General features: G+C 40.2%; 1 protein-coding gene across 1 annotated transcript in view; it reads right to left on the bottom strand.

Moving 5' to 3' along the window:
* Positions 1–14236, bottom strand: part of LOC115215210 (WD repeat-containing protein 36) — a 36928-nt gene that overhangs the window by 10765 nt on the left and 11927 nt on the right. The window contains exons 7-15 of the mRNA XM_029784419.2: positions 12823–12998; positions 10694–10814; positions 8861–9007; positions 7677–7840; positions 7393–7507; positions 4604–4769; positions 2611–2719; positions 1597–1676; positions 877–1085 (exon numbers count right to left, since the gene is read on the bottom strand). Of these exons, the coding sequence (XP_029640279.1) occupies positions 877–1085; positions 1597–1676; positions 2611–2719; positions 4604–4769; positions 7393–7507; positions 7677–7840; positions 8861–9007; positions 10694–10814; positions 12823–12998 (1287 nt within the window). The remainder of the gene's footprint in view (positions 1–876; positions 1086–1596; positions 1677–2610; positions 2720–4603; positions 4770–7392; positions 7508–7676; positions 7841–8860; positions 9008–10693; positions 10815–12822; positions 12999–14236) is intronic.

Genomic DNA, 14236 nt, shown 5'->3' with positions numbered 1-14236 from the left:
CAGACCCCAGTCGAATCGTCCAGCCCATGCTAGCATGGAAAACGGACATTAAATGATGATCATGATGATGACTGGAAACAAGCAACACCACTTGTATGATGGTGAAGCTCGTTTACAACCACCAAATGATGTCAAGACAAGAAGACACACACATAGTTATAGAGATATGATGGGCTTCTTTCATTTTCTGTCAACCAAATCCACTGACAAGGCTTTGGTCAGGCTGGAGCTATAGGTGCTGTGCAGTGGGACTGAACAGGAGATCACGTGGCTAGGAAGAAAGTTTCTCAACTACACACCCACTTCAATATATATACATACATTACACGCACACATGCAGGGCTTCTTTCAGTTTCTGTTTCCCAAATTTACTGACAAAAGGCTTTGGTCAATGTTGCTGCGTAGTGAGATTGATCCTGAAACCATATGATTGGGAAACATACTTCTTGTGATAAATATTCATTCCATGCACTGGTCAGTGGAATAAAGACAACAGTTTGACCATTCTTGAACAAAGAATCAGCTCTATTTCCTGCAGGAGGAGTGTGCCTTTCCCAAGGGCATCAGAGAAAGGAAAAAAAGTTACAATCTCTAATTAAATGTGGCTTGTTAACCTGCCGAGTGGGAAATTACATGGTTGTAGAACTGAAACATTTAAGTCTTCAAAAAGGTAGGAGTCACCAATAATAAGGTAATGCTGCGAAGTTACAACTGTGCAGAACAGGATTCGTTTCCAGGATGGAATATCAACACCCGTCCAATATTGTGCTCTACGGCAAACATGTAAAATAATAACAGCCAAAAAGGTTCAAACTGTAATTGGAGTTAATAAAAATATTTTAATTTATAGCTAAAATATTAACAAGAGGACAATACCTTCTGCTGCGTATCCAGTTGTTGGTGCCGAGATTAACTTTGGTACAAAATCGTCAGATAATGCAGAGAGTGATGTCTGTTGATAGAGTGTTTTGTTAGACCAAAGGTAGATACCAATATCATCAATATGGGATGTGGCCAAGAATATTCCAGTTGGTGACATACTCACAGAAGATACAGGTGTGTCCACTTCAAAGCAATCAATCAACCTTAACAAAACGATTAAAACAAATTATTCAGAATTTAATTAAATGTTCAAATATCCAATGCATCTGGACATGAAATGATGATGTCCTTCTCTACAATGGTTAAGAGTTAGATACTTCACAAGGTTCAAATAATTGCTTTTAATGATCAGGTAAAAGAAATATCCATTAGTCTCTGCATCAGACAAGGTGTCCCTATGTGTAATGACTTAGGAGGGTATATTTAACCCTTTAATGTTTCAATCCAACCATGGCCAACCCAAATATTTTACTTGTTGTATGTTCAATCTGGCCAGATCTGGCCTCTCACACCCACCCTACAGTGTCATTCTAAAAATAAACAACTTCATCATTGAAATCTCTAGTTTCAATGGAGAGAAGAGATAAACACCCTTTTGAACAAATCAACCAGTCTATCATAAGTGATTCGCTCCACTGACGAAATTAAGCTCAGCAAATGAAAAAAAACCAATCAATTACTCATTAAGTCTAAGAGTATTTGTTAAAAACTTACCTTCCTGACGGCAGGTCCCATGTTCGGACAAGTGAATCCATCGAAGATGTTATCAACCATCGAGCATCTGGACTGAAAGTCTGCAAGAAAAAAATCACATAAATGCTGGTTCCACATAGAAAGCAGTCAGTCCATTCTATAAAGTGATTGGTGTTAGGAAAGGCATCCAGCTGTAGAAACCCTGCTGAATTAGAAGACACCTGGCCATGGTGCCATGCAGTGGAATTGAACTAGAACCACAATGTTGCAAAATGAGCTTCTTATTGAAATTGTCACGCCTGCAAACAATATACGAGGGTGAGTCAAAAAGTAATGCCATTTTGTTTAGGACAGGTATAATTACCAACACAGGAATATGTATCATACATCAAAATGAAGCTGGTCCTCTGTAGATTACATCTCTACTTCTGAACATAGTCACCGTTCCTCTCAATAGCAATGTACTGCCTTCGAATGAGAGCATGAATCCCTGCCCTGTAAAATGTTGACTGTTCTTTGAACCACTTCTTCACAACAGTTTTCACTTCCTCGTCACTGGAATAATGTTTGCCTCTCAAACCCTCTTTCATGGGGCCGAAGAGATGATAGTGCAATGATAATGATAGAAGGTGGAACATTGCCATTGAGAGAAACAATGACTATGTTGAGAAGTAGGGATCTGATCCACAGAGGACCAGCTTCATTTTGTTCCTGTGTTGGTAATTATACCTGTCCTAAACAAAATGGCATTACTTTTTGACTCACCCTCGTAATAATAATAATAATAATAATAATAATAATAATAATAATCATCCTCATTTAGCATCCGTTTTCCATGCTGGCATGGCTGGAGAGCTGTACCAGGCTCCAGTTGTTTATTTTGACATGGTTTCTATGGCTGGATGCCCTTCCTGATGCCAACCACTCTACAGAGTGTACTGGGTGCCTTTTATGTAGACCAGCACAAGTGCTTTTTTACAACTTAATATCAGCATTCATAATAATAATATGAAATATAAGAAACATTTCACTCACCATATCTGTTATTTGATGTTGGTGGTCAGAGAAAACTCGAATCACATTCTTTGTCTGTAAATCCACTATTGAGACGGAGAGGTTGTTGAGAGACACTGCTAACAGGGAACTGTCACAATTAGAAGAAAGTTAAACAATAAAACAACTACATCATCATCATCATTTAATGTCCGTTTTCCATGCTAGCATGGGTTGGATGAGTTGACTGAAGACTGGCAAGCCAGGAGGCTGCACCAGACTCCAATCTGATCTGGCAATGTTTCTACAGCTGGATGCCCTTCCTAATGCCAACCACTCAGAGTGTAGTGGGTGCTTTTTATGTGCCACCAGCACAGGATTCAGTCAGGTGGGCCTAGCATCAACCACATTTGGATGGTGTGTTTTACACGCCACCTGCATGGGAGCCAGTCACAGAGTAGTGGCATCGGCCACGTTTCGATGGTGCTTTTTACGTGCCACTAGCACATGTCTATAAACAGAAACAAACTAACATTTGTTTTTATAAGCATTGAAATGTGTACTGAATTATACAAATTAGATGATATTCGTTTTTCAAACACAGAATTTGCCATTAGAACAGCAGTCTTTAAGAGATATGGGTTCAAGTCTCATGGCTGGTTGTTGACAAAATTTTCCTGCCTTGTAAGGGTAACTTACCCACTATTTCTGCTGTTCTAGCAGCAATTCTGCATTTGAAAAAAAAATATCTAATTTGTATCATTTAATAAAATAACTTTTTCCATCAATGCAGTTTCAAAATTATTGCAGGGCAAACACATGAAAAAAAAGTTTTCATTTTGTTTATCACCAAAATGTGTCTGACATTAGTAGAAAAGGGAAAATAGCCAAGTGGTGTTTCTGCATTTCCAAAGTACAGTGAGTGGTGATGTTAGAGGGTTTCATCAGATCTGTAAAACTAAATAGATATCAACAATCAAGTAAAATATCTTGTACAAACAAGCACATAATGAAGGAGAGACACTTCATAGTCACCCAAACAGCTAGAAATAGCAGTCAAATCTTTAAATCTTATCAAGTCTTAAATGTGTTAAGACACGCTATATATGGTTCTGGATGAACACAACCTGACAAAGAATAAAGGAGATGGCCATAGCTGGAACCCCTGAAGCTAAAACAACTACAACACAATCCACAAAAGAGTAACTTATACAATTTCAACTGTAAAAAAGATGAAAATGTTGATCTCCTGCAGCTCAACGGGAACCAAATCAATCGTAAATCTATTCCAAAGATGAGAACCCTGAACCACATTTTTAAATATTTTGTTTTCTTACTAATAATTCTGCAGTTTTTAATGTTTTCTTATAATGAATTATTATTATTATTATTATCAAGGTAGAAATTGTAAGCATGCTGGACAAAATGCTTAGAGGCATTTCATTCATAAATAAAAAAGGAAATCTCAACCAGTTTCAGTAACAACCGCCCCCGCCACCACCATCATTTAACGTCAATGTTCCATGCTAGCATGGGTGGGATGCAGAGGAAGCTGCATGCTGAAGGGTTAACATAAAACCTTTCTGCAAAATGAAACTCAAAAGACTTACAAGATGCCCAAGTTCTTGATAATACAGGTGTCAAACTCAGCTCTCGCTTGCATTTGATGAACTCCAGAAGACATCATTATTATTCTTTTACTAATCTTAGCTGGAGAACTGCAGCCATATGGGAGCATCATCATCATTAAACATCCATGTTCCATGCTAGCATGGGTGGGACGGTACCACAAGAGCCGTCCAGGCCGAATCCTGCACCGCACTTCTGTGGCTGTTTTGGCAGGATTTTTACAGCTGGATGCTCTTCCTAACACCAACCTCTCAGCAGAGTGGACGAGATGGTTGATAATCCTGTATCTGCATGTGAAGTGTTACAAATGAGACATGCACCTCTCGGTTCACATGCAACTTGTCTCCATGCTTCCAGTTCCTCTCTCAATAATCTCACATATACACACTCACAGTGGTTTATTTACCTTTCACGATGAAGTAAAATTTTGGCAATATAGCTGTCGAGTTTCAATTCTTTTAAAAGTTGTTTTGACTTGAACTTCCAGAACTTCAGTGTTCCATCGGCTCCAGCCGTGACAGTGATTTGGTTATTGGCATCGACAGCAATGCCATGCACGGCACAGACATGACCTACACAAAGGGAAAAAATATCACAGAAAATTAAAATGTCAGAAGACATGGTTGAGTTTGTGTTTAGCATGCAAGAATGAGGAACAAGTCAAACTACAAATTTAGAAAATAACAAACATGATTGACTCTGGAGTAAAGATTGTTTGCCAACATAACATGGCAGTCCAGGTTTAGGACGAATGTTGCTGTAATTTAGCCCCAGGAGACATCGTCTCCAGCTGGCTATACGACATGATCTATGTCCTTATATTTTCAAACAAGGGAATCTAGCAACCCCACTCAGCTGATCAAAGCAAACCAGTTCTTACTGGTGTTTCTCATTTGCTGACATTTGTCCGTCAGGAGGCAAGATTTACATTCAGTTTGTACATGTCACCACCACTGCTGCCACCATTACAACAGAGTAGCAGCCTTTTAAATGAATAGTTTATATACCAGGTGAAAGCTCCTATAAAGTTGCTTGACCTGCTTGAAATAGCAACCAAACCATCCTTAAATCACACCATTCATCTTAAAAATTGTAGTCTCAGATTTACAAAATGATGATGATAACAATGAGTATTCAAAACAACAAATTCTTGTCCAAGGAGATATTTATAATACTCACATTCCAGGGGAAAAAACTAGAAGTAATTGATAGCTTCTGCTACCAAGGTAACCAAGTTAGTAGTGGGGTGGATGCTCAGAGAGTGTTACCACTAGAATAAGAATAGCCTTGGCAAAGTTTAGAAAGCTTCTACCCCTACTGGTAAAAAAGGGCCTCTCGATCAGAGTGAAAGGTAGATTGTACAATGCATGTGTGTGAACTGCCATGCTTCATGGCAGTGAAACATGGGCCGTGACTGCTGAGGCTCGAAAGAAATGAAGCTAGCATGATTCACTGGATGTGTAATGTCAGTGTGCACATGATAGTGTAAGCACCCTGAGAGAAATGTTGGACATAAGAAGCATCAGATGTGGTGTGCAAAAAAGACGTTTGCACTAGTATGGTCATATACTATAGATGGATGAGGAGAGCTATGTGAAAGAAGTGCCACTCCCAAACAGTTGAAGGAATCTGGGGTAGAGGTAGACCCAGGAAGACATGGGATGAGGTGGTGAAGCATGACCTTCAAACATTGGACCTCAAAGAGGTAATGACAAAAGACCAAGACCTCTGGAGATATGCTGTGACTGGGATGACCCAACATATAAAATGAGTTCAAAGCTGAATCCTACACCAGTGTCGCATAACCAACCCACTCAAAAGTAGCTTGGATCATAGGGCGACATGCTGCGCTTGAGGAGACCTATTGAGTCAAGTACATCAAAATCAAAATGAAAATCAAATGGAAATTGTAGTTGTGATCCCCGTGCCGGTGGAACATAAAAAGCACCATCTGAACGTGGCCAATGCCAGCGCCGCCTTGACTGGCTTCTGAGCCGGTGGAACGTAAAAAGTACCCACTACACTCACGGAGTGGTCGGTGTTAGGAAGGGCATCCAGCTGTAGAAACACTGCCAGATCAGACTGGAGCCTGGTGCAGCCATCCTGGCTTCCCAGGCCCAGGTCAAACCGTCCAACCCATGCTAGCATGGAAAACGGACGTTAAACGATGATGAATTTTATCATCAGAGCTGGGTATAATTATATCTACTTTATGCTTTGATCTCCATTCGTTATCATTGCTGCTACTATTGTTACCTACATTTTATTCCTGGCTGCCATCTACATAATATTTATTATTGCAAGTGATTTAGCCACTACCACCACCATCAGGGCCAGCCTTAAGGTTGCTGGCACCCTGGGCAAGCTGAACTTCAACATGTACAAGGTAACAGTTGTGAAAATTTCCTTGTCTTTGTCACAGCCTCCTTGGTGTCCCAGGCGACTACCCAAGTTGTCAGTATCTTGAGTCGGCCATGACCACCACCACATACCAGTTTTACAGTGCTATTATTTACTGCTATTTGTAATGATAAATTCTTGCTTGAGATTCATTTATTTGTTTCAGTCATTTGACTGTGCCATGCTGGAGCACCGCCTTTAGTCAAGCAAATCAGCATAGTACTTATTCTATTGGTCTCTCTTGCCAAACCACTAAGTGACGGGGATGTAAACACACCAGCACCGGTTGTCAAGTGATGTTGCGGGGACAAACACAGACACACAAACATATATATATATATACACACACACACAATGAGCTTCTTTCAGTTTACGTCTACCAAATTCGCTTACAAGGCTTTGGTTGACCCAAGGCTATTGTAGAAAACACTTGCCCAAGGTGCCATGCAGTGGGACTGAACTCAAAACCATGTGGTTGGTAAGCAAGCTACTTACCACACAGCCACTCCATATATATATTTAGAACTTGGCCGTTTAGGGTTAAACATTATGACTACAGACAAAGCATACAGCCAGAGATACAATCGATTTTGTTGCCTGGTCCCCCTAGGTTATCTGCAATGTCAACAAATTTTACAAAAACCATCCACTACATCATCATGTACTTCAATTATTATATAATTCCCACCAGGTAAGCATTACCTATCCAAGAATCAGCAGACTGTCTTACTGATGTGTGTATGTGTGTGTATGTGCATGCAGGTGTGTACAAGTAAAACGTTTATAAAAACCTACATTTCTCTTCACCATATGATCCTCGGTAAATTCCAGACTGTATGTTGAATACATCCACATGGCCAGAACTATAACCAAGCAGGCAGTAATTACCACATGAAGTGATTGCTACACTCTAAAAAATAAATAAAAAATTGGCTTCGTTAATTAAATTTATCATTTAAAAACCCCATAATGTAAACAACAGTTTAAGCTCTTGAAAGAAACATTATTTTGTTTAATTCTGCATGTGGGTTACCATAGCAACATGTCTAAAGGAAAACACAAACAATATACCAACTCACTGTGGCTGTTATATCTGTACCATCATCTTTGGCTTCTTTCCTTTGTTTGTACACATCAAATTTACGGTCACCCATGGTGGAACGCAGGTAGCTCCATGTCGTCACCAAATGGCTTCCTCGATGACAGGCCACGATGTTATCCCAATCACTCTCACGCCGAACCTCTAAAGATTAACAAATAATTAAATTTCACAAGGTTTAATCTGAGCTTTTTCAAAGAATGAAATAAAAAAATTTTTACTAATAAAATGAAAATTTTTTAAATCAAAAGAATGAGAGGAGAGTACATTTATGTTGAAGCCTTTAGCATTTAAACTAACCATACCCAGCTCAAATATTCTGTTTGATGTTCAAACTGGCTAGATCTAGCCTTTCACACCTATCCTACAATGTCATTCTAAAATCAACCAATCACATCATGAAAATCATGAAGCCATAAGATACAACAAGATCAATTCAAAATGTAAATAAGCATTATATTTGAGAGAGGAACCTGCATGCGGAAGGGTTAACATAAAACCGTTTTGCAAAATGAAACTCAAAAGATTTGCAAGATGCCCAAGTTCTTGATAATACAGCACAGCTGTCAAACTCAGAGCGGTTTGAGACGTTGTTCAGCTCTCGTTTGCATTTGATGAATGCCAGAAGACATCATTATTATGATTCTTTTACTAATTTTAGCTGGAGAACAGCAACCATGTGGGAGCATCATCATCATTTAATGTCCATGTTCCTTGCTCATGTCAATAGCAACAGCAATGCTTTCAGCCAACAACTTGAGGGTGAAAGCCTAAGAGATGAGTGCCAGTGGCACGTAAAAGGCACCATCCGAGCGTAATCATTGCCATAGCGGCTATCTGGTCTCCATGCCGGTAGCACATAAAAGTCACCATTCAAGTGTGATCGTTACCAGCGTCGCCTTACCGGCACCTGTGCCGGTGGCACGTAAGAGCACCCACTACACTCTCGGAGTGGTTGGCATTAGGAAGGGCATCCAGCTGTAGAAACTCTGCCAGATCAGATTGGAGTCTGGTTCGCCAGACCTCAGTCAAATCGTCCAACCCATGCTAGCATGGAAAGCGGACGTTAAATGATGATGATGATAATGATTAGGTTTCTAGCAGATCTGATTTTGTGAAAGCTGGACTTCAATACAAGTGAACCAATGAAAACTTTCCACTTACCTGCAGCAAAATCAAAGATTGGTGGCATTACATATTTATCTTTTAATTTTTCACGTTTAGATTTTTTCTTATAGTAAGATGCTTGTCCCAAACTTTTATTGTGTTTATCATGTACAAGAGAGAAGGATCGCAAAGTACTGTCAAGACCTTTAAAAAAAATTAAAGTAGGTTTAACAGCAAATAAGGAAAACATTACAAAGCTTTAACATTTTTCCACATCTGACAAATATTGAAAATGGACGATTAGTCCCAGGACTGTACCTTTCAGTTACAGGTTTAAATTTGCTCTTAGAGTTAATGAGATTAATAACATACAGGCAATGGCTATTTATGATATGAAAGCAGAAAAAGGAACTAGACTATAAGGGATGATTAATGAGGTGTTGAAAATATCCAGTGAAATATAAGAGGCACTGGTCACATGTTTGATCAAGAAGTGCAAGAAAGAGTCACTCTTAATGACTGGTGTGGCCATATTTCTTTAAATGCTAAGGAAATGCTCCAAAAAATACAACTAGAAATAATGAACCATCCTCATCATCATCATCCTCATTTAACGTCCGCTTTCCATGCTAGCATGGGTTGGACGGTTCAACTGGAGTCTGGGGAGCCCGAAGGCTGCACCAGGCCAGTCAGATCTGGCAGTGTTTCTACAGCTGGATGCCCTTCCTAACGCCAACCACTCCGAGAGTGTAGTGGGTGATTTTATGTGCCACCGACACAGGTGCCAGACGAGGGAAATTGACAGAAACAAATAATGAGGAGAAGAACCAGTCAAGGTGAGATGCAGTTCAGGTTTATGCTGTGATGGAGGACTATTGATACTCTCTTTCTAGTGAGACAACTATAAGCAAAAATTCTTAGTGAAGTGCAAGCCATTATACCCAGCATTCATTGAGCTGGAGAAGGTCTTTGTTAGAGTACCCGACTTTGTACTCAGGTGGTCACTATGAAAAATAGGTATACAAGAATGGCTAGTGAGACATGTACAAACTATGTAAGGAAACACTATCAGTAAGGTGAAAATTAACAAGTTCTATGAGGAATTTTAGTGTGCAGGTGGTGTCCATCAAGGCTCAGTTCTTAAACGCTTCCTGCTTCTTACAGTTCTCCAGGTAGTAACAGAAGAGTTTAAGACTAATTCTCCTTCAGATCTTCAGTATGCTGATAATCTTTTTCTCATAGCAGAACAGTCGAAGAATTAGAAGAAATTCCAAATGTGGAAGCATAACAGAACCGAAAGTAAACTTAACATGTACCCCCAGAAAGTACCTATATGTGGATACATAGGAGATGCACTGGATGTACAGGCAGAAAACAACTTTGTCTGCAGCAGATATGTAGGAGAAATCAGCAGTAAGGACATTGTTAAAATAGATCCTTTCAAATAACTGTAGGGCACCCTATAAGTACCCTACAAGAGTACTTCTAGGGTAACAGCATCTGATGACTAAGTGACCAAGTTGGTCACTTAGTAGACAGTATTTCAAAAAGCATAGAGTAAGAACTCTGTGTGTGTGTGTGTGTGTGTGTGTGTGTGTGTATTAATGTATTGATCTGGGGTATAATTCAACAAAGAGAGCACTCCATCTGGTGAGAGTCAAATATTATTTAATGGTCACACTACGTCTTCGGGCGCTACTAATAGTTTCATGTGTTTCAAAATCCAAACACATTCTTCAGGTATAGACCACTCTTCATTCTGAACTAAGAATTTTAAATATGGTGTGGAATATGAGAAAATGCAAAAAAAAACATGAAAAAATGGTAGCATAAAGAAAATCCTAACTTCTAACCGGAAAATGGTTATATAATCAGTGACTGCTCTCTTACCTGCACTAAGTAGATTTTCACCATTTTCTCCATAATAGCGTATTTTGAGTGGTGGTGAACTATGGCCCTCCCTCTTCCTCAGTAAACGAGGACTTCCATCAGGCAAATCAAAAATCCAGATCTACCAGAAAAAGAAAAAAAAGAAAAACTATCAACTGGGAAAAACAGAACAAAACACATAATGGTTAATGTGTGGACAGGCAAAGTTTTCAAAAGGGTCATTCCACCAACTTAGAAAAATAGGTATGGAATACGATGAACAACTTCCTTTCTAAGCAGCAGTAGCACTGTCAAATTGACAGTTTGCTGTTCAGCTTCTCCAGAAAAGCAGTCGAAGTCCCTGTAGTACTCCTCACCGGATCAGAATCTCCAGATTATGTTAGCAACACTTTGCCATTGGATCCAGGCTCTCATCATCATCATCATCATCGTTTAACGTCCGTTTTCCATGCTAGCATGGGTTGGACGGTTCGACCGGGGTCTGGGAAGCCAGGAGGCTGCACCAGGCTCCAGTCTGATCTGGCAGTGTTTCTACAGCTGGATGCCCTTCCTAGCCCCAACCACTCCGAGAGTGTAGTGGGTGCTTTTTACGTGCCACGCAAGGCTGGCAATGGCCACGATCGGTAGGTGCTTTTTACGTGCCACCGGCACTGAGGCCAGTCAAGGCAGGGCTGGCAACGGCCATGTTCGGATGATTCTTTTACATGCCACCGGCACTGATATCACAACTACAATTTCCATTGATTTTTGATCGATTTCAATTTCACTTGCCTCAACAGGTGTTCGCAAGCAGAATTTTGTGTCCCAAGAAGGAGGAAGGAAGGAAAGGTATGCATAAGTGGACTGGCTCTAGTTCCAATAAATTATAATGTGTGACTGCAACTACATAACTACCCATTCCACAATTAACTCATCTCTCACAAGCTTCTAGGGATTTTGTGATCGATGACCCGAACGTGATCAATGCCAGGCCAACTTGACTGGCTCCTGTGCCGGTGGCATGTAAAAGGCCCCGTCTGAACGTGGCTGATGCCAGTACCCACTGAGTGACTCCCATGCTGGTGGAATGTAAAAAGCACTATCCGAACGTGATCGATGCCAGGCCCACTAGACTGGGTCCTATGCCGGTGGTACATAAAAAGCATCCACTACACTCTCAGAGTGGTTGGCATTAGGAAGAGCATCCAGCTGTAGAAACATTGCCAGATCAGATAGGAGCCTGGTACAGCTGCTGGCTTTGCAGACCTCAGTCAGACCGTCCAACCCATGCCAGCATGGAAAACATATTAAACGATGATGATGATGGGAGCCTCTATAGTTGCTCCATATGCTAGGCTGACCTACAGCTAACCAACAACAATAAACTTCTTTTTAAAGTTCAGAATAATTTCAGTGCTGAGCAATAAGTGACCCATTATAACAACGCTCAGTAGCACTCAATACATGGAGCAGAGGTCACACACGTAACTTTTTTTTTTCTTTGGATTACCAAAATTTCCAGCTTTTAAAATATATATTTTCAATTTTGTAATTTAAGAGTGAAACTATGTATCTTGGCTAGAGAAACAACAAAGAACCAATAACAGGATATTAATCATTAATCTCTTGGTTGTCTGCTACCAGAATGATTCATCCATTAGTATTCTCATCTCTCTATATATAAACGGCAAAATGTCTGTGTGTGTGTCCTTTATACAAATCCAGAATTTTTCAGTTAGAGGGCTCGCACTTTCAATGGTCATTCAAAACCGTCCAAGGGTGGTCGTGCACATCTTTACATTTCCCCAGTCACCCTGCAAAGCCATTAAAAAATTAATAGAAGTGATTTTTTTGTGAATTTTCTATCCAAAACCCAATCAAAATGCCCGAAACTTGATACGCCAATTGAATGCCAGCTAGTTGTATGTGATTGGTCTGAGATTTGGACGGTACTCGCGTGTATGTGCGCACGCACGCAGCTGTATATGCATGCACTAGCACTATGACCTGGCATTGCCGGGTCATAGTGCTAGTTTTACCATAAATTATAAACAAAATGCTATCACAACAAAGGGATTTGAGAATACAGAAGGCTTAAATAAAAACAGCATCCTCTTCTATAGAATAGATATTGTCATTAATTAACATACCTTGAGAGTGTTGTCACCTGAAGAGGTTACCATTAAGGGTTCAGAAGGCAAGCAATACATCCCAGTTATAGACGAACGATGAGCATCACGTACTTGACATTTGATACGGTTTTCTTCAAGGTCCCACACCGCCATATGTCCAGATGCACTACCACTGACCATTATAGGGTGACCATCTAGAAACAAGTAAATTTCATGTTTAAAAAAAATTATTCAATATATATAAAAAGCTTAGATTAACATATTTCATCACCATCATTGTCTTACATCCACTTTTCCATGGATTGGAAATTTTGCTGAGACAAATTTTCTATGGCTTGATGCCATTCCTGGCACCAACTCTCATCTGCTTCCCAAACTTGGAAATGTTTCTCCTCGGTCAGACATGTTCTCCATAAAAGACTGGAATTGAACAACATGCTCATTTACAATCATCATCATCATCGCTTAATGTCCATTTTCCATGCTAGCATGGGTTGGACGATTTGACTGAGGGCTGGTGAACCAGATGGCTGTACCAGGCTCCAATCTTGATCTGGCAGTGTTTCTACAGCTGGATGCCCTTCCTAACGCCAACTACTCAGAGAGTGTAGTGGGTGCTTTTACGTGCCACCAGCATAGGTGCCAGTCAGGCGGTACTAGCAACGATCTCGCATGAATCTTTTTAGACATGCTACCAGCACAGGTGCTAGTAAGGCAACGCTGGTAACGAATCATTTTACACGTGCCAGTAAGGCAACGCTGGTAACAATCACACTCGAATGGTACCTTTTATGTGCCACCGGCACGGAAGCCAGTTAGCCACTCTGGCAACAATCACGCTCGAATGGTGCTCTTAGCACCCTACAATGATCACATGATGTCAAGACAAGGGTACACATATACATATATGATGGGCTTCTTTCAGTTTCCTACTGATCCTATTCAAAAGGCTTTGGTCAGCCTGGAGCTATATAGTAGAAACACCTGCCCAAGGTGCTGTAGAGTGGGACTGAACCCCAAGACAATATTGTAGATTTTATGACAGAAATAAATTTATTTAAAATAAAAGTCAGGAATACAGTTTCAATTCCTGATACATCTGTAAGGAAAGGAATTCATAACCAAGTGGAGCAGAAAATATCTCCAATCACTCTTCAAAGGTAACATGATTTGTTCTGAAGTAGTTTCAATCTGTCTGTGTGTCTGCATCACCTTATACTACCACCATTGGCTTGAGTGAGGGGCAGGAGGCTCCCTACAGTCACTCAACCTGCAAGAAATAACAGGCGACTTTCTCTCAAAACACACCCTTCTATCTTACAAAAAGGGATCATGTAATATATTTCTAAATGTCTTGTAGGTGGAAGGGAAAAAAATGGAATAACATAGATCTGTTGAATCGGGATCAATCAGAGGAAAGTCTAGGATCAAA

Source organism: Octopus sinensis, linkage group LG8, assembly GCF_006345805.1.
Source record: "Octopus sinensis linkage group LG8, ASM634580v1, whole genome shotgun sequence".
Taxonomy (NCBI): Eukaryota; Metazoa; Mollusca; class Cephalopoda; order Octopoda; family Octopodidae; genus Octopus; species Octopus sinensis.
This window is presented reverse-complemented; position numbering and strand designations above follow the sequence as displayed.